Below are 23,200 nucleotides of genomic sequence, written 5' to 3'. Positions count from 1 at the left end.
CTGCAAGGCTTCATCTCAGTGCATTTTGGCCGTGTTGCTTGCAAAGGCAAAAAAAAAAGACACCCAGGGACTTTTCGCATGTGGCTGATGTAGTCAAGACAGTTATTTGGTGGTTGCAATCTTGGAAGCTCCTGCTTTTTGCTTTGTGAAATACACTTGGGAAGCTGCATAGGTTTGTCTTCTGATAATCCGAGAAGTTTGCAGAAATGACTGTACGTCAGCAGTTCTGTTTCTGGAAAGATGAGATGTTCAACCAACTCACCTTAAGGAGCTTTGAGTTATAAAATATTGGAAATTGGTCTGTCTTCTGTTCTACAGAGTATGTAGTTGGGGCTAAGATAAAAGGGAGCTCTTTAACTCTGGTTCTTGATAGTTAGGACACTGAGGAGTCTGAAGGAATCGTCACAATCTCTTCAGAAGTAATTCTCCCCCAATCACCGAGGTCAGTAGAAGAATCTGGGATTAGCTCACTCTTGCAGATTCCATATCCACAATAATCAAGAAATAACATATATAGTAGATTTTGAAACAGTTATAGAACAGATTAATACCTTTTAAAATAAGCTAAACAGAAGAAGTTGCTTCTTGATTTTTTTAAAAATTTATTTACTGTTTAATGTTTTTGGCCAGTTATGAACTTACACTTCTTCTGAAGAACCAAAATGCCACCAAACTCATTGATTGAGATTTCTCTTTTATATTTTGGAAATGTATTCTTTTATTTGTGTAGTCTGTCCTCCCAGCTGCATTGGTAAAACCCAGCAGCTGGTAATATTTATGATAATGATCAGTAATCACATAATTAAGTGTTGACATGCAAATTGTTATTAAGCTCCAGAAATAGCATCTTGTTTTGATGAGTGGGATAGTTTGTGACACTACTGTTTTAGTTTGCAAGTTTAGAACTAGAAAATAATCTGATGGGTGTTTTGGCAAGTTCAGGGATGTGTACTTTACCTAGACATGAATGTTTTTTTTTTTTTGGTAAAAACTAGCAATAATTCAATTTTGAATTAATTCTTGCATCTGTGCTAAGACATGGTATTTCTGTACTTCAGGGTTACTCTTCTGTTACTTGTTTTTTTTCATGGACTTTGAGTCTTTCACTCTTTGGTCTCTGAGGGTGATGTGATTTGACCGTTCCTTGTGCACAAAATCCTGCCTTTTAATTATTAAGGATTACTGATAGATTACAAGTTTCTCTTGATAGCAGTACGTATTGATTTAAAAAAAAACCAAACTTGAGCATAGGTAAGAAAGACCTCACTCAGTATTTCAAACAAATAAGATATATCCTTGAAACGATGTAAATAAAATGATACCTTGAAACAGGTTCATTGCACAAACAAGAAATGGTGTGTTTAGTTTTACTTATTTAGGTTTCTGAAAAAACTGATTTGAGATGTGCAAGCCATTACTTCTGGAAACATCTTGTTTGATGCTTTTTACTCAGACTTCTACCTTTATTTTTGTTTTATTTTTTTTTGGTTTATTTTCTTTGAAAATACAACCTAAAATTTAAAAAAATCCTAATGTGTAACAATATCACTGGGTTCACTGTATTTGAGCTCTAAACGAGCTGTGAAATCAGCAGGTTTTCTGGTGAAGTACAATCAGGTATTTCCTCATAAAAGCCTTACCATTGGGTTGTTGCAGTGATTAGCATTTGCCAAGGTGATGGAATGCTTTGGCAGTATTTTACATGGCAGTTGTCAGCGGAAAATTACAGAAATTTCTCTTTAGACAGGAATTAGTAGCAAAACATATCACTGTTAGGGTTTATAGAGCTGTTATTTGTTGGAAGTTGCTTTGGTGCTGTAATACTAAGCACCTCCTTTTTGTTCTTTCTCTTTTTTAAATCCTTTATGAAGTGTTACATCCCTGACTCTCTGTCAAAGGAAATAAGCATGTCAATATTACTATACTTACTTAAATCTTTGAGTGATATTAGGATAGTAACAGCACTGAGAAATGAATATTGCCTTTTCACAAAAGGTTTTCAATGACGTTTGACAAAGCACCTCTATAGGCATTTTTGCAAGCAACATCTTTGATTTAACAGACAGGTCATTGTAGAAGGTGAGTGATGAAGACAGATGTCTTCATTGTTGTATTCTGTAAGTCCTTCCTCTAGAGCTTGCTCTGCTACAGGAATGGAGAGGTCCTACATTAATGTGAAGTATCTGCCTATGGTTTCCTAGCAGTAGTAGCTACTGTAGTACATCTGTTTATCTGTTGTGTCTGCAGCTGTACCAGCAGAAACAGTTCCTGCCTCCCAGATGTTTCTGACTGAAGGTTGACATCTCCTACATCTGCTCTTTAAATCGCATGTCTGACTGTTCTGTAGTGGTTATTGATCACAAGAAGCTTAAATGATTTAAGTGATGGTCATTTCAGTGACCTGTCTTCTGTGCCTTTTGGCAGGCGAAAATGACGAAGAGCGGTGATGTCTCCAGCTGGCATGGCTGTGTCTGCTGGAGGTGGAGGTACAGGCAAGCACTCTGACTCGGTTGTGATTTGGGAAGTTGAGATGGAAGCTGAGCCCTTTCCTGTGTTTCCACTGCTGTCCTCCTTGGGGAAGCTTCATGGATGTAACAATAATCGGAATATTGAAGGATGAAAAAAGTCTAAGCATTCACAAAAATAAGTGTGTTACTCAGAGAATTGGTAGGGCATCAGAACTGCAAGGAAGGGTATGTTCAGGTTCCCTGAAGGTAAGCACTCATGTAACCAGGGCTCTCCTGCCCTGAGCTTTGGGGTGATGGAAGCCAGGAGGGTAATATAGGCCACAGCAGCCTTTCTGATAGCTGAATATTGGAACTGGTAAATGAGTGGAATGGTTTGTGTGATAGGATGGGAGGTGGTCCTGAAATTAAAAAGAAAAGCTCATTGGTTAGATTTCGGGTGCCTTATGTTGGCGTCTGAAGGGTAGACAGCAGGAAGCTGCACCGTGCAGTTGGTGGGATTCATTTTGTGTCAGGGTGGTCCTTGAAGTGGCTTCCCCTGAGGCCAGAGTGCAGGGACAGGCCTGTGTGGGGAAGGTAGTGGGAACACACGAGGGGGAGCGTGGAGAGGAGAGGTGTGGGAACAGAGCCCTGCCTTTCAGTGGCAGGTAGCCATTAATGCAGCTTAGCTGTTACTCTCTGTGTTGGATGTTTTTGTCACACTGTGTTGACCTGGTGTTGTGCTGTAGAGTTTCTTATGATTGTTTGTCAGAGAAAAAGGGAATTTTTCTTCTTTTGGATGGAGACATTGACTACTGAATGGTGGTGATTATCATCTGAAGAACTAGAGGTTGACCACAGTTAAAGATGGGAAATTGCATGGTCTCTGTAGTTCTGTGGAAAACTTTCTCTGGCCTTGGCGAGAGCTGAAATGGTAAATAGAGTTGGGGTCAGGAAAGAGTGTTGGTCAGGGTTTCTGTGAGCTGGGAGGGAGTGTTTTAGCCTGTCTCCCTAGGTGACATCCCTGCATCCCTTTTGGACATCTGTGGGGGACTGTCATGTAACAACCTCCATTTATTGTGTGACCTAGACTTTGGCCATTGGCAGTGTCTTTGATCTTTTCTGCTTCTTCCTGGGGTGGCATGGTGTAATTTGTACAGCTTTTGGTGTTCATGTCTGCAGTGTATTACAGGCTGTTTGGAGGAAGTTTTGTTCTTCATTTAGCAGATACTGTTGTCAGCAACCACGCACGCTGGCCTTAATGACCTGCCTAATGAAAACCAGAAAGCAATTTCCCTGAACTTGATTTTCTTCCTCATTGAGATGGGGCTGTGAAATCCAAGACCCTTTGGCCTGCTTGTGGTAAAGACTACAAAGTTTGGCTCTGTTCACCTTGGCAAACGTTGCTAACAGAGTGCCGTAGAGTAATGTTTTTGTAGCACCTTACCAACAGACCTTTCAGAATGCTTTGCCAGCATTATACTTCACCTCGTGCTTGTTGCAAAGGAGACTATGAGCAACTTTATTAGGGTGTTGCAGAAGTATGTAAAGTAGCACGATGCTTGCCCTCCTTGACAGATTGTGGCTTCTAATGGTCCTCTGTGTTTGTGTGTAGCATGCACAGTCATTTGCATAATTAATGCATTACTTTGAAATACAGGTATTTCAGAAATGTAGCATCCTATATTTATGGAGAAAAAAGTTAAAAATATTGCAGTGGTGACCTAAAATGTACCTAATGTTAAGTACTAATTTGTGAAGGGGAAAGGATAAATTGTTGGATATTTTTGTGGTATCATAAAGTATTAATGAACCTTAATGTGAATTAAATGCTTGAACTCCTGTGGGTTGAGAGATGTGAAACTATTAGAGTTAGCCTTCGTAGCGTAGAACAGTAAGTCTGACAGGGGACTTAACTAGTTTTTCTTCCTTTTCTATATTTTATAAGATGCTAGTAAGCCCTGCATCATTATAAAAGACAAGTAGAATAGAAAGGTAAGGTTTGAAGCTAATAAAGTAGTGTAGACAGGTTTTCCTCCTCCCTCCCACTTGAAATAATTGTGTGTGTGTGTGTGTGTGTGAGGGGAAAGCATTCACCAACAATAAAAATGAATATTGTAATTTGATGGTAGAGGGAGCTGGATAGTTTTTAGAGATAGAAAGGATCAGAGGCTATCGCTGCTAACTTTCTAGTCTCATGTTAAAATGATAATTTAGGTGAAAACACAACTTCTTTAATCTTTTTAAATCTCTAGGCAGCTTTCTCTTTTTATTTTACATACAGATATTAAGATTCTTCTATGTTTTTTATCTTTGTCTAAGAAGAAACAAACTTCCACCTGATGCTTTTGTGTCTGTCTCTCTCTTTTTATCAGTCTGGTGGTATTGCCACTATCGATTCATCTTGCCCAATCCTGTTTCATTTAGTATTCAGGAGACAACAGTCTGCAGTTTGATGATTTCTGGTCATTCTGTGTTCTGAATATGTATTTGTGTACTTCAGTCAAGACGATGATCCACCTCTTTTTTTAGGATCATGTATCTCAATTACCTAAATACTTGCTTGCATTTTTTCTGTTTATTCTTAGATCTAATAAAAAGTATAAAAACTCCTTTTGTACCTTATTTATAATGTTAACTCCATTTTATGCAATGTTTATTTGTAACTTTGGTAACATGAAGGAAATAGTAATTTTATTTAAAATATACCTGTTATTATAGAGAAGGGTAAGAGGCTAAATTTTCCTAGACAGGCAAACAGCATATTAAATAAAGACATGTTGGTAAGCTGATCTTGATTGCCTTTTGAGGTGTTTATAGATTTATATGTCCAAGAGCTGCTAAAGGGGTGGAAGGGAACTGTTGACTCCAGCTGCACGTCTTTCTCAACCAAAAGTGAAATGGAGTATGCAGAAAGCCTGTTCTTTTCCCAGTCTAAACTTTGGCAACATGTTTCATGTTTACTTGCAGAACAAACAAGTTTGGAGTCTGTTTTTGTTGTGTTTTTCCCCATCTAGAACTATATTCAAGTTCCCTTTATCTCCACTGTTTCATCTCTGTCCAGTTATAAGCTTAAGTTTTGTGTATGTGTGGCTTGTAGACATTTTGTGAGTTGCATAGTTGAGGTTATTACCCTTTACTTGTCCACAAATGTGGCATGCTTAATTACTTTATTTTGGTCAGATGAATCTATTTTTAAGACAGAAGGGCCATTGTCATCTGTATGGACTAGAACAGAAAATATGAGTCAGCGATTTCTGCATGAACTTTCAAGGGTGTTGTCCCAGGTGGATAGATGTCTTAGGGTGGCCAGAGTTAGCCAGTGAGCTCTCTGGATCATGGAGAGGTAGCAGGAAACATACCTGCATTTTTTGGAGTCGTGGGTGGTTTTGGTGGCCTGAGGAGATTGAAGTAGACGGATGCCTGTGAAGTTGAAAGCAGACGACCCTTTATTGCTAAAACACACACATACTTATAGTCACATATTCTGCAAAGTCACAGCACACGCGCACAAGCATAAAATATGATTGGTTATATCAACACTGTACACACGCATAAACATAGGACATAATTGGTTATACCAACTAAAACATGCGAAACTTGTCTCAGTCTAATTGGTCAAGATAAACTGCCGAATTGAGGTTCTTTGTGCCAAGTTCCCTTCATCATGGAATGTGCACCTGTGTTCTTCTAACTGGCGTCTTTTTTTTGTCGTCTTGTTTATTCTTTTCAAGCTCTTCTAAAGGCATCTGGAATGCTCTTGCGACCGGTAGCTAAATATGTGTCTACAATTCCACCTTTTTTGTTTTTTGACAATTAACACCTGCTGTATTGCCCTTTGCAAAAACCTATGAACACAGTTAATTAAACACGGCAAAAGCAACATTATACCTAATAAAATACATAAGAATAAAAGACTGTTCAGGTAATGCCAATGACACACAAAAAGAGGTTTGATTAATAGCTTTAGCCAGTGTCACCCAAATGTTCTTACTGTCCCACGGTGTTAAACGATGTGGATCAATCACTGGTGTCACTGTCATGCTGCTTACTACAGTCAGTGTGTTCCATATCAATCTCAGCATAAGGTTTTGTCCATTTAGTTGGAATCCACTTCGGCCCATTTTCTGTAATGACAAAAGCATAACCTTGGCCCCACGTTATTACTTTAAAAGGTCCCTCCCATTGCTGATGCTCAATATTTTTAACCCAGACTTTCCACCCATTATCAATATTTTGAATCCCACTATTCATTGTCTGAAAATGCTGAACTACAGGGGGAACAACTGACTCCCCACGCAGAGTCAAAAAATTCATCACATATATTGCTTTCATGAGTCTATTTGAAGGAGGTTCCCCTAATTCCCTCATTTTTTGTTTTTCCAAAAAATCTTTTAATACTTTATGAGTACGTTCGATTATAGCTTGACCTGTGGGAGAATGAGGAATGCCGGTAATATGAGTAACTCCTCATTGCTGAAAAAATTCCTGAGTCCGTTGTGCTATAAAACATGGTCCATTATCTGTTTTTATCTGGGCCGGGACACCTATTACTGCAAATGCTTGTTGTAAGTGTGTTTGTAGATGTCGACTTGTTTTGCCCGCAAGTGCTGTGGCCCATATTATCAAGGAATATGTATCAACAGAAACATGAACATAACACAATTTTCCAAAAGCTGGTACATGAGTCACATCAGTCTGCCACAATTGCAAGGGTTGCAGACCCCTAGGATTTGCAGCACCATCTCTGTGCCCAGATAATTTCTGGCACTCAGCACAGGATTGAATGATGGCTTTGGCATCTGCTATAGAAATTTGAAACTGTTTGGCTACTACTTTTGCTGGTTGGTGGAAAAAACTATGAGCTCCATGTGCCTGTAGAAGTTTATTGGGGGGTGGCCCAGTCCATACAGGATTAGCTAGTAAATCAGCTCGTCTATTCCCTTCTGTGATCCATCCAGGCAAACTGGTGTGACTTCGCACATGCATTATATAATAACACTTTGTCCGTTGGTTTAACAGAAATAGCAACATCTTAAATTTTTCAAACAATGTGATGTTATAAATTTCTTTCAAATAGGCCCGTCTCAAGCGTTTTACTACACCTACCACATATAAAGAATCAGCAATAATATTGACCTCAACATCCTGCCACTTTTTAAATACTTCTATTACAGCTTGAAGTTCCACCACTTGGGGGGAGCCTTCACATGTGACAATGTGATTTTTCCATACCTGACCTTCTTTCCAAACTACTACTGCCTTTCCTGTTTTTCCACTGCCATCCGTAAATACTGTAGGACCATCAGTAGGTAACTCTGCACACAATTCTTTTTCTTCTAGTTGTATATTTTGTAGCAAGGTAAACATTTTGTGTGCAGGAAGATGAATATCTGTCTTTCCTTTGAAATCTGCAAAAGCAATTTGTAAAGTTAGGCTATTCTGTAGACACCATTGTAAATATCCTTGAGTCAAAGGAACGACAATCGTGTGTGGTTCTTGTCCACAAATCTCAATAATCCGACGTCTCCCCTTTATAATTAATTCTGAAATCAAGATAACTTCTTGCTAACTTCTCAAATTAACAGTGAGGTGTGCTTTGCAATGGAGTATTTGCCCAGAGAATTTTTTGAAATAGAAAAATCAGAAGTCCACTATATCATATCATATGTAGTTCATGAAGGTTATAAGAACAGAAGACTTCTCAGAATGAAGAACCGAAGTTGAATGTTTTCGTTTCACTCTTGTTTAGGGTGATAGGATGAAATCAGTGCTAGAGGAGCTGCAAAGCTGTAGCTTGAGAAAGTAGGGTGCATAATATATTTTAGCTGAATTTCCCCTTTAACATGTAATCCAAAAGTATTTTTATTGCAGTCCTCTAAAAGGAAAAGTTCTCAAGCACAGTTCTCAACATTGTGTATGGTTGTGTCAGTGTGGCTTACAAAGGTGTGTCTGTCAGTAAATGCTCCTGGACTCCGCCTGGTTATTTTTCTTCTCTGTTTGTCTTAGGCCAAAATTAGTTATGAAAAGGAGCAGAGGCACAAGCTGCTAAAGCATCTACGAGGTGAAAATACGTGGATGCTTGCTGATGTGAACGAACGTGTGGAACAACTGGAAAAGGTGATGGAACAGTAAATCATTGACTTGTGTTGTTAGCTTTACAGCATGTTTGAACAGAAAGCTTTGAGGGCTTTAAGATGATCTTTAAAAACCTCCTGATTTTTGAATTCTTTATGCTTTGATATTAGCTTTTTTTTAAGTGGAAATAATCTTTTACTCACAAAGAGGAAAAATTTCTGTCATTCAATTCCAGCTTTAATTTTTACCAAATGCAGAAGAGCAAGCACTGCCAGACAAGAATAGTCCCATGGGAAGAAATCTGGAGGATCCAAGGCTTCATAGCAGTCCCATTTGTGGTCATTCACATGAGAAGCCTTAATGGCACCTCTGAATATCACATCCTTTTAGTGTAGGAATCTGGGCAGATACTTCAGCAAAGGACAGATGTGTATTGATGATGCAGTGATTCTCGAGGAAATAGATTTGACCGAAATAAAAGTAGTGTAGAAGATATTCTATGTATAGTTATAGTTTCTTAGTTCCAGTGAAAAAGATACTGAGAGGGGGAAGAAAAATTGATTACGGATGTGAGGCATGCCCTCCCTGCCTGTGCCCAGTGTTGGTCTCAGCCCCCCCCCCGCCCCAGTAGAAGAGAGAGAAGGTAGTAGAACTAAAATGTAGCTATGTCCAGCTGTCTGTGCGTTACCTTTTTCAGTGTGGTTTGGTAAATAGGTTGTGATTGTTTTTCTTGTATGTGGGTGATTTGGTTTACTGGATCTCATTTACAAACATTTACTTGTAGGAACATTCTGTGCAGAAAAAAAAGAAAAAGGATAAGCATTCAAAAAAAGCTAAGAAAGAAAAGAAGAAAAATAAGAAACAAAAATCTGAAAAGAAGGATGACTTACTTGATAGTTCTTCAGTAAGTAAGAAACTTTAAAGTGCTTCAAATGACATTTTTAAAACCTGCACCATTTTAGTTTCTGTGGCTACACATGGTTAGTAAAATTAAGACTCATTCTTGCCATTTTCTGTTGGGAAAAACTGAGGCAAAGTTTGCCTTTTTAATATACTGAGTATTTAATCAATTTAAAAGATGCTGTTATTTGAGTGCTTGTGAATTTTATAATATTGAATTCACTCATTAGGAACAAAGGTATTTACAGTTTTTCAGGAGAGAGAACTTGGAAAAAAATCCTCATTCTAGGACACCGTGCAAAAATTCGTAGGTTCCCTGTTGTCAGTTGTATATGGTAGAATGGTGTGTCTAAAATTGCAAATACTTGACTTTGATTTTAAGCATGAGTTACTGTTGCCTTTTTCCATGGATGTTCAGCCACCGAAACTCCCAACAACATGGGAGTTGTATGTGGATCTGAAGGAAGGCTCAAACTTCTGCATTTGAATCTGTACACAGATGCCTTCACATTGAGGGGCAAAACAGTACACAGATGGTATTAGAAATCCGAGTGCTGCTTTCTGACCATGTTGTGTAAAACATCCTCCCAGCATTTTGGTGCAAGTCAGGTAGCACTGTGATTTTTTTCTTTTCAGAGAGCCTCTTTTATTGAATGAAAGAACATGCAGTATGATGAGATTTATTTTCCAGGGAGTGATATCAGAGGTGAACTAGGCTTTTCAGTGTGGGAAGTAACCTTAGGCACAAATGTCCCACATTTCCCATAGGAGTCATCAAAACCCTTCAGATCACATCAGTGAGACCTCGGAAACAACACAGTCCTGGCTGATACCTTTGATCCAAAGTCTGTTATTCCCATGACAGGTTCATGTAAATAGCAAAGAAACTCTGTTCAATGGAGTCCTATTTGCTTCAAGTGTAAAATCTCAGTATGCTGTGGCAAGTGCAAGTGTAGGAAGTTGGATATGAAAAAAGGAGGAGGTAGCATGTACAGTGCTTTATATTACACTGTGTTACCGATTTTACTTTTTTAATGTAGAACATAGTAATGAATTTAGATTTTTTTAATTTTGTTTTTGTAATGCCATAAAACCAATTGATTTTGGTTTCATTCTAACAGTTTTAACTTTAGCAGTGTTATGCTAATAAACTGCCAGTATGAACTAGTGTTACATAACTGTGATGTGCTCATGAAGTATAGTGGAATGTTTTGATTATGAACGAACAATCTCCTATGGGAATATCAATATTCTATTTTTATTATCAGTATTTTAAAATAATAAACAGCATTATATTAGTAATGCTAATCAGGATCAATTTTGATTATCAGTATACTTGGTAAGTATTGCATTTTATCAACATATAAAATATGTTAAGGTGTTATAGTTATTCTTTACATTAAACTCTATTTTTAGGATTCGTCAGTTGAATGGGTTGAGTCAAATGTGTCACAGTCAGATAACACAGAAAAGGCTTGGAAGGTCAACAAGCAATCAGATGCTGTGAAAGATCCCTCCCTGCAGGTGAGCAGCCTGATAACTACTCTAGAAATAAATTCAGCATGACCAAATGTGAAACGTGCTTAGGTTTCTTGACAGCTCTTTTGCAGTGTGTTGAACAAAACCTATTTTACAGACAAATGTCTTTGTTTAGCTAGGTAAATGTTACATTTCATTCATTGGAAGACTTCTCTACCTAATACTTGCTTAGTATTTAACAAGGCACTACACTTGAAGTTGCTTGGTGCTAATTCCTTTCATCATGTTTTGAGGTTCTAGCAACTTAAGCTTAGTTTTCTTGAAGAGGTCAACTTAATGATCTTGACTAGACATGTTATTTTTTTCTGCATAATTTTGGTGGCTATTCTACAGTTGAATGAATTTTTGCTTCTGTGGTGCTTAAACAGATATAAGGAAGAGAGGTGTAGAACATTTCAGCAACAATATTTATGGAATCAATGCCTCTTTTGATCTTCCTATGTGAATTCTGTGCCCAGTAAGCAGTGTTTATTCTGGAAAGTGGAGTAATTCTGAAATGAACTGCTGTGATTTTAGTAATGTAAATGTACTTACATATCATGACATCCTCAGTTGTGTGAAAATGATGATTTTTAATTTAGTGTCTAATTCCACTCCTGAAAAAGTTCCTGTTTCTCATTCTGAATTTGTGCATCTTGTTAAGAGAACTAAAAAGGATCTCTGAATCATATCTATCTTCTTGGAAAAGTATAAAGTAATGAAATATAAATCCTTATGTATGTCGTGATAACTTATACTGCAAAACCAGTTTTTTTTCCCCAAGCATTTCTCGTATAATGTGTGCCCTGGGCTTGTTTATTTTTGGAGCAAGAGCATGCTTTTGAAAGGAATCTCCTGGTCATCTCTTCTTTTTGTATTTTGGCTCACATTGTTACATTTTAAAAGAAATCAAATCTGATTACAACTGAAATATTAGGAATATAGAGTTGTGGGGTGTAACCATAGTAGATAAAGAACTTAAAGAATGTGCAGTACTGTACTTTTAGCTGATTATCGTTGGCTTATATTTTCTTTTAAGAAGCCAAGAAGATTCGCTTCTTGAAAACTCCCTACCTTTCCCATTTTGATAACAAACTGAAAGACCAATCATTGAAAAGGTTGGATTTCAAAAGAGAACATAGTATACATTTTTATGCAAACTAATATAGATAGTGATGAGAATCATACTGCGCAGAATCAGCTAAAGGAGGTCAAGAAGCGGACAAGTGAGGAAGACTATGAAAGACCACCAGAGGGCTTCTGAAGACCACCAGAGACCTTTGCTGCGCCTGCGTGAAGAGACATATACATATGCTAATGATTTACTGGAAAGTTGATGATTATGTATAACATTTCCCAGAAACTTAATGAATATGTATAACAGGTGTGTATTTAACTGTATCGTTAGACAAGACAGGTGCACACGATAGGTGGAGCGATCCCCCGTGTGCCCAGCGCTGCAATAAAGGAGTGCCTGCTTCTTAACTTCTCATTGCTGTTAAGGAGTTTTATTCCGGATTTCGGCAACAACATTATGAAAAAGTCTAGCAGCATGTAAATCCATTTTCTGTTGGATTAAACTGAATTAGAAGATATATTCTCAAAGTGTACCTAAAGTGCTCCACAGGACCAGTCTCGGACTAGTCCAGAATGCTTACTTAAAAAAAAGACATAAAAAAAAAAAAATCCCCAAATGGCTGATTGGAAGCCTGTATAGAAGACAGTCAGGCTCTTTTCGGTGGTGCCCAGTGACAGGGCCAGAGGAAATGGGCACAAACTGACATACAGGAGTTTCTGTCTGAACATCAGGAAACAGTGTTTTATTTACTGTGAGGGTGACCAGGCACTGGCACAGGTTAGCTGGAGAGGTTGTGGAATCTCCATCCTTGGATATATTTACAAGCCATCTGGATATGGTCCTGGGCGACTGACTCTAGGTGGCCATGTTTGAGCAGGCGAGTTGGACCAGATGACCTCCAGAGGTCCCATGCACATCCACTTCTGTTGATCCACATTGCTTGCTACTGTGGGTGTAGATACTATTGAATCACTTGAAGATAAATTACTTTTCAGTTCCTCCTCTTTTCTAGAAGAGATCCAAGAAGTGGAATGTTGTATTTCACCTTTGAAATTCTCTGGTGTGTTGCCTAATATAATTTTTAAGTAACAGAGAAAGCGTGACATATGGTATCTGTTCAGATTGACAACTCAGACTTGAACCCTACTGAAGACATGAAGACTCTTCTGCAAGGACATGTTTCAAAATAGGTGTAATCTTGTCATTTTGGTTGCTATACTATCCACAGAAGTGTTCCAAATACTTGTTTTTGTAGAGTAGTTTATAATGTGTATGTCACTGCTTTCTTTCAAGGCTTCAGGTTTTGTGCATATAAAGGTGGTAGGTATATCTAGGCTTTTTATATGCTGCTTTTCTTTAGAGAGTAGTCTTCATTTTTAAAATGTCCTTGGTCTGGCTTAGGTTTTGTAAATGCAGTTTTCTACCTGTTATTGTGGGTACAGTTCACAGGATTTAGATGTGTAACTGTTTGAGGGTGCAGTTAGTGCCTAGATATCTGAGGTATGAACTGTGCTCAGTTACTGATTGTGGATTTTGTATACACTAGAAGACATGTAAGAGGTCGTGAAGTCAGAATTAGCAAGATGGAAAGGAATTGGTCTGGATGTACAGTGCTTGTTTAAGCAAATAATAAGCAGTCTATATGGTTCGCATGTTTACTAGTGTCTTAAATTGTGAAGATTTCAAATTACAGAAAGACATTTGTGAAATTTATTTGTGTAAGTGAATATTAAATAATTGAAAGATTGGGATTCTTAAAATAATACTTGCTTTTCATTAAAGTATTTCATATGTGTTTGTAAAACCTACACTGTTTATTGTAAGTAACATTTGTCAGTAGTTGCACTGATTTGATTTGTGCCTAACCCATGCTTTTTTTTGGAAGTATGAACACTGATTCTTTCTGTTTATTTTAAAGAGAGAAGAATGGATGAATTTAGACTTTATGTCATTGAAAACCACGTCAGCAGCAGCTGTCAGAGGTGAAAGACACAAAGAAAAAATATTGGAACGACAGAAAGCTCAAGAACTTGAGCAAGTAGGAGGAATTAATATATCAATTTTTTTCTGCATCTTACTAAATTTTGTGTGATGAATGAACCAATGAATTGGTTCAAATATGTTAAGTGTTTGTATAGTTTTTAAACTAATGCCTGATGTGTTGTGTGATAGTGATTTTAATTAAATTGTTCAGTTATTTGTTCTGTTTGGGATGGGAAGGAAGGGTTCATACAGCAGGCTTATCTTGTGGAGAAAAGACTTTAAACTATCTCCTAGGTAAGGAGAAAGCCAGTTTTGTTAGTACCAAGTTCTGTAATATTTGAAGTGCTTCTGAGATATTTTCCTTAATGACAGACTGTTGGTCTGGCCTTCTTCCCCATGGTGTGTGTGAAGGGAACACCATTATTTTGTGTGATAAAAGCTTACCTAAGTTACTGTGTTTAAAGTGTAGGGTGCTGAGGCTTGTTTTCTTCCTGAAGAGAGAATTCAGAGCAGTTGCTGTTACTTTCATGCCACAGTTGTGCATGAACATATGGGTGGATCAGGGTCTGGCTGGGGAAGGGGTTGCTGTCATTACATTAGTTCTGTTTACATACAGTTGCTGGCTGCTTCATTTGTTCATTCAGCTCCTTAAATACAATACAATGTAGTCTGATCTGAAAACATAGTTTTGGTTATTTGTCTTATGAGAAGGGATATTTGTTTTTTCCCCGCATAATTTTTTGCTGAGCATTTTTTCTGAACTGCTGAAGGACCATTTAATGTGGAGATCTTAAATCACCATAATGTCAGCATGTATTATATGGTTGATGATGATTTATTTGTATTTGTGGTCCTAGAAGAATACAATTTTTATAGACTCTCCCACCCAACCACGTCTCTCCAGTTTTATACTTTTGTGTTTTCTACACCAGAATGTCTGTCCTTTCTTTGATACCTGAAACAATATATACAACAGGTGCATACAGCATGCCAATGGTGGTGATGAGTGTCAGTGCTGGAATGCATGATCAACCCTTTTCTCCAGTGGACTTCCTTGCCTGCTTCCAGAGAAGTCAGTTGACAGAATCACCATAAGAGATCTAGTTTGAGGGTGAAAAGCAGTAACTTGAGGTAAAACTAAGAGCCCCCATAACAGCAGGGCTTTGGACACAAGTGCATATTACTGCTACGCTGGCAATGCAGACAAATAGTAGAACTGCTTCTGTGTAATAAGGGTGCCAACTAAGCACATGTTTGAGAGCTTTGACTCAGGATAGAGTTACATTTATTTCTACCTGTGTTTAGATAGCACAAGTTATGAGTAAGCTGTTCTATTCCCACACAAGTCTCACAAAATTTATTTATTGAGTATTATAGAAAATACAAACCATATGCTATGCACACATTAAAATTATTTCTGTTTTAGGCCATGCTGTCTGAGAGAGAACTCAATCCCTATTGGAAAGATGGTGGTACAGGTTTGCCACCAGAGAAGGATGAAGCAGCTTCAGTTAAGAAAGGTAAACAGCAACTTTTAGTAATAATCTTAAATTTCTGTCTCCAGTCTCTGGTCTCTGTGTTGCTAACAAGTTACTACTAATGTTGATGGAAAGGGATTATGAATAACATGTAATAAAGTAAAATTTGGATGAAAATTCAGTAGTGAATATTGGATTAACATCATAGTATGTTGTTTTACAGAATTTCTCTTCACTGGTTTTTAATCTTGAGTGGTTTGACCTTCAATACCTTTACAGAAATTCTCCATTTTGAACTAATTAAAGGAAAGCATGATTTAACCAAGACAAGATAAATTGTTGTATCTCATTTAGTTCCTCTCATTCCATTACACAAATCATAGTTTTAAAATATTCAACCACAGAAGTCTGAGTCACATTAAAATGAAGTACCTTACAGATACAGAGTTTGCGAAAAATATTATTTCTGTAACCTTTTCACTTCTTCCTTTACCCTAGGGTTATCCTGCCTATTTCCAGCAAGAGCAGTTAGAAAAATGTTTTTCATAATGTCATAAAGCGTTTATTATGTGATAAAAAGGTGTATTGGCTTTGTGTGGCAAGGTTTTGGTAGCGGGGGGGTTACAGGGGTGGCTTCTGTAAGAAGCTGCTGGAAGCTTCCCCTGTGTTCGAGAGCGCCCATACCAGCCGGCTCTGAGATGGACCTGCCGCCAGCCAAGGCTGAGCCAATCAGCGATAGTGGTAACGCCTCTGTGATAACATTTTTAAGAAGGGAAAAAAAAGTTGGGACAGATGGGAAACGGCAGCCGGAGAGAGGATTGAGAACATGTAAGAGAAACAACCCTGCGGACACCCAGGTCAGTGAAGAAGGAGGGGGAGGAGATGCTCCAGGCGCCGGAGCAGAGATTCCCCTGCAGCCCGTGGTGAAGACCATGGTGAGGCAGGCTGTCCCCCTGCAGCCCACAGAGGTCCACGGTGGAGCAGATATCCACCTGCAGCCTGTGGAGGACCCCACGCTGGAGCAGGTGCGTTCCCAAAGGAGTCTGTGACCCCGTGGGAACCCTGCGCTGGAGCAGGCTCCTGGCAGGACCTGCGGATCTGTGGAGAGGAGCCCACGGAGCAGGTTTTCTGGCAGGACTTGTGACCCCGTGGGGGACCCACGCTGGAGCAGTGTGCTCCTGAAGGACTGCACGCTGTGGAAAGGACCCATGCTGGAGCAGTTCATGAAGAACTGCAGCCCGTGGGAAGGACCCACGCTGGAGAAGTTCATGGAGGACTGTCTCCCGTGGGAGGGACCCCACGGTGGAGCAGGGGAAGAGTGTGATGAGTCCTCCCCCTGAGGAGGATGAAGCGGCAGAAAATAACGTGTGATGAACTGACTGTAACCCCCATTCCCCGTCCCCCTGTGCCGCTGGGGGGGGTTGGTAGAGAATCCGGGAGTGAAGTTGTGCCCAGGAAGAAGGGAGGGGTGGAGGGAAGGTGTTCTGAGATTTGGTTTTATTTCTCATTACCCTACTCTGGTTGATTGGTAATAAATTGAGTTAATTTTCCCCAGGCTGAGTCTGTTTTGCCTGTGACAGTAATTGGTGAGTGATCTCTCCTGTCCTTATCTCGACCAACAAGCTCTTTGTTATATTTTCTCTCCCCTGTCCAGCTGAGGAGGGGGAGTGATAGAACAGCTTTGGTGGGCACCTGGTGTCCAGCCAGGGTCAACCCACCACAGAAGGGTGCTTGTATTCTGTCAACAGGGAACAGTAGAGTTCCCGGCTTTTCTCTTTGGGAGCCTTTCCTGTGGACAGTCTGTCCTGCAAACCATTAGCCTCATGCCCACTTTTAGGAGTCAGAGATGAGCCATCTGTAAGAGGTGACAGGCATCAGTGAGTATATGTCCTGAATGTTAAGACCTCTGCTAGCTTCTCAAATGGAAAGCAGTGGTTTACTCACTAATTTTCTGAGAAGGAGAATGCACTTGTTTGTATGTAAGGAGTATGCCAAAGAATGGACATGGAAAGTGGAAATAAGAAGAAGGTTCTTTAATTTTGTAAAAAAACCCCCACAACTTCTCATATGCCACTCCTGTCTTGTAAACTGCTTGTTGTGTTCTGTGATAAAATGGAGAAGCTTAAATTAAATCAGTGGTATTACTGAGGTATAACCAGCATTAACTTACAAAACCATGTAATTTTATTATAATATTCTTTGTATTTTTCTTTTGCACCCCTTCAATTTTTACATTAAGTTTAGGTGAAGGTTTAATGTCACGTACAGAGTAAGGTTAAATGGGAGTAACTATTGAGATATAAAACTATGACCTCTCATTGTTTTCTGCTTTAGTTACAGTGGTAGAAGATGCTGGATTAAGTTGGCTACAAAAATCATATCAAAGAATGAAGGAGCAGGCTGAGAGAGAGAAACGAAATTTTGAGGAAATTGTAGCTGAGAGATATGGGGTAAGGATCTTCAATTAAATTTTTGTCATACTAATAGATGCTTGGAAAAGGTTACTTTCATGTAAAGGCACAAATACTTAATGTGTAGTGTAAGACATAAGGAAAAAAGCAGGAAGAAAAAGCCTCTGAAGCTTATCTCAAGCTATGAAGAGTTTAAAGCTACCCAGCCTTTTAGATCTTTTTTGTGAAATATTTTTTAATATATGGGATCCTATAGCAAATTTAAGATACTTAGCTTCTACATCAGGAGGTTCAAATGATCCCAGTTACAAAATACCCGAGTACTTCCAAAATTATGATGTATACTAGAAAATATATTTTGTTCTCCTGCATGTAGTGGATAATAACGCATGTTGTGGATAATAATAATGCCAAGATAATTTTGAGAGCTGTGTCAGATTTTACCTACTATGAATCTTCTGGCCACTTGTGATCTGCTCAGTCTAGCTACACTGAGAAAGCTGCTTGCTTCTGAAGGGTTTAAAAGTCTTCAAAATTTATTTTTAATGAAACAGTCTGCCATAACAATATTAACTCTTTAAAGCTTGCCCCCTTTACGTATTTTATTATTGCCTTTGAAAGCATTGGTCAAAGGGGTGGGGTGTTAAATCTTGGCCATAGTGTTACATTTGAGTTTTCTGTGGGTTTTTTGATTGGGCTGGTTTGGCTGTGGAAATCTTGGGTAAGACAGTATGACTTCATACTATTGTCTTTGAACTGAACTGTAGTCACTTCTGAGTGATAGAACCAACATGGTCAGTGCTGGTGGAAATTATTCAGTGCCAGTGATTGTAAAGAAGATTATTTTTAAGAATCTTTCTCAGGAAACTAGAGTTGAAACAGCATGAACCACTCTGGCTGCTAAAGTACAGCATAGTGATTGAAAGAGATCCCTGCCTGATTTGCTTCAGTATGTAATGTTTTGAGGAAAAAAAAAAAAAAAAAAGTAGTTGGTGGCTTTTAATTCAGCTTAAAAGAGGGAAGAGGAACAGGCCACATTTTGCATAATTGCCTAATGGATAGAGTATTTGTCCAGAACCTGAGACAGGGGTTCAAAGCCTGTTTCAAGCTAGTTTTTGAACCCACTCTCCTGTGTTTTAAAAACACAGAGTTTAACTAGATTGTAAAATGGTTTAGTGGGAACATCCATTGGTTTTATGGAAGCTGAGCATCTGGCCAGCATAAATGCAAAGTTATTGAGTAAGAAAGAGGAAGCCTTTCTCCCTAGCTCAAGCCCCTAATCTCCAGGTTGCCAGGAGGAGACAGTTCTGAGGCTTTGGTCCCTGTTCCCAGGAGTGCTTTAGCACTTTACTTTAGAGCCACGGGATGAAAGTTAGAAATAGTCCAAGAGAAGGGAGCAGAAAGCCTTCCCAACAGACAGTCTTAGACATGAGGCTGTAAGTTCCATTTTTCATACTACTCTTCCACTCCATGGTTCATGCCTTGCCCTTTGCACAGTGACTCATTTTCACAGAATGGTGCCTTTCTTGTAATAATTTTGTAGGGAGCTTCACGATACCCCATGATCTTAAAAGCAGCATGACTTTTTTTAATTTTTTCTTATAGTCAATGGAGGTATTTCAGTCACGATTAGAAGAAGCTGAAAAAGTTGCATCCAGAAAGGAAAATTATTATCAAAGTGGAAGATGGAAGAAAACTGACTATTCAGAAAGTGAGAAAGAAAAGAAAGAGCAGCATATCAAAAAGGAGACACGAGATGAAGATGATAGAAAGAGGAATGTGTTTGGGGGTTATACTAGGGAGAAGTATGGCAAGGGATGGGCGCAAGAAGACAGAGGTTACAAAAGAGGTATGTCAGGAGAAGGCCAAGAATGTGGACACAGTAGCACAGACTCAGTATTCAGAGGCTACAGCTCCAAAGCAGAAAAACACTCCGATGAAAAACAAAGTCAGGAAAAGAGTTCGTCTCTAAGCAACATGAAACAAAAATTTCTGAAACCCTCTGAAGATGATTTATCCTCCTACAGTGCAGCTAGAGACTACAGGTCACAGCAGTCCTCTTCCAAACTGCCAGTTCATAGGTCTTTGAGCAGCCATTTCCAAAAACCTAGTGAGGATACTGCACTGTGGACCAAAACACGCGCAGAAGATGACAATGAGAAATTAATGTCTGATCAAAAATCATCAGGTACTAGGGAACAAATTGATGACAATAGTTGGGAAAGAACTCCAAGTGATGAAAAACAGAAGTTGCAACAGGAGTATCCAAGTGATATCGCTGAGAAGAAACGAACGTTATCTGACAGTAAAACATCATGTTCTAGGTATTTTACAAACATTTTTACTTGTCTTTTATTTGCTGTATTTTTCATGGCAAAGTATACCAGAAACTCTATCTTCTTTGTAACAGTATTAGATCTGATCATATCATATCTCTTTAGTTAGGAGGAGGCTAGCCTCCCAGGTAGGGGCAGCTAAAACAGACCACTGTAGAAGTAATGAACAGCCCCTACTTGTCCTGTCTCCTCAGCATATTTGAGAATTGCTAATGATAGATTATTTTCTGCTTCTTTCTAATGTTAGTTCACACTGCAGTAAAATTGGCCTCTTGGGTAAAAACCTGCAAAACAGTATCTTAACTGTTGTTGAATTCATAAAAGACAAACTTGAAATGTTAGAAAATGCTGACAAAAAACTGAATTAATTAATTCAGCAGGGATAGATTTGCCACCTGTGAGATGAAATCATATGCTGAAGTACTAGCATATGAAAAATAATAGAAGGTATTGATTAGAAAAGTGCATTTTCTGTGGAAAAGAGGAAAGATGAATATGAGTGGCAAGGGAAATGCAAACTAATACGCAGTAGGAATTTCAGTTTGCCTGACTTGCTTTAGTGAAAGACAACAGAGTAGTAAGGAGAGGTGGTCAGAAAAGTAAGTTGTGGACAACTGAGCTTTTGCTCTACTCGAGGCCACCTGTTTTCCAGTATTACCAGTTTGCTGGTTCTTCCAGTGATACAAGTAGTGTGGTTATTACTGTGAATGCTTTCCTTCAGATCTTCCCAATAATAGGTAGGCACGTGCAGAAGTATTTTATAGTCAGGATGGTGTTATTTAATTGCTTGGGAAAGCTGAACAAGTTAATATTCTTGGTCAGAGTATGTAAGAAGGATGATATGATTTAGTTGGAAACAACATTTGATGAAATAGGATCAAGCGTAATTCCTTCTTTCTTATATGCTTATGTCAGTTACTTGCAGAAAAAAGTTCTTATAGCAGGGTTATGAATTTACTTTTAATGTTTAATTGTTGGATTCTAATAACAAGATGATACCTTAAAAGTATTTATTTTATTTGTAACTGTTCCTGTATGTAGTACTTGCAGATACCTCACTGTGTATTTGCAAAGAAAAATGGTATATTAAATGAGTACTGCATGACTAACCAGGAACAGGCAGCTTAGTCTACACAATTCTTTGTACTGTATAGGTTGGGTTTTTCCAGATTTTTACTTGCTGTATCTTCTACTTTGATAGGAGCCAATTAAATTTACATTTTCTTTGACAGCAGGAAGATAAATTGTTTGCATGATGTTCACCTAATCTAATTTATTTATTTATTTATTTTAAAAAAGCATGAGTTTGAATATACCATCATGGCAGGAGTAGTTCCCAATTCTGGCATGAATAGTTTGTATGCGCTATGGGAAGTCCCACTCATAAGTGTTTGTCATGTCTTGTTTTATTGTTTATTTTAGTATTTGCCTAGGTGTTATTTTGCTGGAAAATGAGAAATATATCTTTATAGTTGTTTTAGTTACTCTGAAAAAAAATCTTGTAGCATTAAGCCTGCAGTGTATGAGACAATATTCGACATTTGAATTTAGTGATCCTCTGTTTTTCTAGATACTGCCCAAATAGTTACTGCCGTGAAGCATCTGGGGTTTACTACTTAAGTGCACTTTGTAAACTCCTGATAAGAGCGATTCACAGTGTGTCTGAGCTGGGGCCTATGAGGCTCCCTCAGCTCTTGAGTTCAGGTTTGTTCATGACTTTGTTCAGGTGCAAGATCTGCACAATCCACAGTTGTTCTCTGCCTGCCTTTGGTAGTGCATTGGTTTCCATAAGGAAACATAGGTATTCATGTAAGGAGGGATGCTGTGGTGAGCTGGGAGAGTGCATCTGTGCTGCAGTTCAGGCACAGACTCCATGAAAATGAAAATATACACTCAGAACTATATGTCTGGAAAAAATCCACCCTGTTAAGAAGCTTCTTTTTTGCACACATAAAAAGGCACAATTATGTGTGGTTAGAGCCTTATACTTTATCTTTAAATATCATGCACCTTTTTAACAAAACCAAATACTTCATTGATTAGCAGCAAATAATCTGTGTAAATAACATATAATCCCTTAGTAAGTCTACCTTCATTCTCAGTTTTGTTTTCTTCATGACTCCTGGAAGGAGAAAGCAAAATCTAACAGCTATGTCACACAGCTGATAGCAAACAGGAGTTCTGACAACCAGTATACTTTATTTGACTGTAGTGAACTACCGGTTTGGACTGGTGATTGTTCAAAATGCAGAGACTGAGTGAGAGAGACCATGTGAAGACCCGGCACCTTGTTCTTTTTTTTTTTTGGAGGGGGGGGAAGGTGTGGAGCTGGGTGTTGCTTTGTGTGTGTCCTGTGTTGACCCTAGCAAGCAACTAAGTGCGTACCCAGCTGCTTGTGCATTCTCTTTCCTGCAGAGGGAATCAGAAGAGCAAAAGGGAGAAAAACTCATGTATTGGAAACAGTTTAACAAGCTAAGGAAAGAGACAAAAATAAGGGATGCAAAGGCAGTCGGTCACTCACCACCTCCCACCAGCAGACTGATGCCCAACCAGTCTCTGATCAGCAGCTACTTTGGAAAGACTGTGCTCCCCAGCTTTTATTGCCGAGTGTGGCGTTATGTGGCATGGAATAGCCTCCTTTGGCCACTTCTGGTCGGCTGTCCTGGCTGTGTCTCCTCCCAGCCTCTTGCCCACCCCAGCCTACTTGGTGGGGGTGCAGAGTGAGAAACGGAGAAGGCCTTGAGGCTGTGTAAGCACTGTGCAGCAACAGCCCAAACACTGGTGTATTATCAATTCTGTCACCAGTTAAGTCCAAAGTACAGCACCATACGGGCTGCTATGAAGAACATAAACTCCATCCCAGCCAGACCTACTAAAGCATATAATTATTGAGTAGAAGTTAGTTATACCATTGCCTCATTTTTGCTACCTTAAAAGAAGCAACTACTCCTCTACAGTCTTATTTTTTTGTTAA

At 38.8% G+C, this 23,200-nt stretch overlaps 1 protein-coding gene across 4 annotated transcripts in view; it reads left to right on the top strand.

Annotated features, from left to right (window-relative positions):
• Positions 1-23,200, top strand: part of CWF19L2 (CWF19 like cell cycle control factor 2) — a 99,869-nt gene that overhangs the window by 6,417 nt on the left and 70,252 nt on the right. For 2 of the 4 annotated variants that reach the window (XM_052812548.1, XM_052812550.1), the window contains exons 2-8: positions 8,454-8,564; positions 9,307-9,426; positions 10,839-10,946; positions 13,937-14,056; positions 15,428-15,521; positions 17,814-17,929; positions 19,496-20,214. In XM_052812548.1, the coding sequence (XP_052668508.1) occupies positions 8,454-8,564; positions 9,307-9,426; positions 10,839-10,946; positions 13,937-14,056; positions 15,428-15,521; positions 17,814-17,929; positions 19,496-20,214 (1,388 nt within the window). The remainder of the gene's footprint in view (positions 1-8,453; positions 8,565-9,306; positions 9,427-10,838; positions 10,947-13,936; positions 14,057-15,427; positions 15,522-17,813; positions 17,930-19,495; positions 20,215-23,200) is intronic. The other 2 variants (XM_052812549.1, XM_052812551.1) reach the window with 2 other exon arrangements.

The sequence above is a fragment of the Harpia harpyja genome, chromosome 17 (assembly GCF_026419915.1).
Source record: "Harpia harpyja isolate bHarHar1 chromosome 17, bHarHar1 primary haplotype, whole genome shotgun sequence".
Taxonomy (NCBI): domain Eukaryota; kingdom Metazoa; phylum Chordata; class Aves; order Accipitriformes; family Accipitridae; genus Harpia; species Harpia harpyja.
The sequence above is the reverse complement of the archived record's forward strand: the minus strand, read 5'-3'. Positions and strand labels throughout refer to the sequence as shown.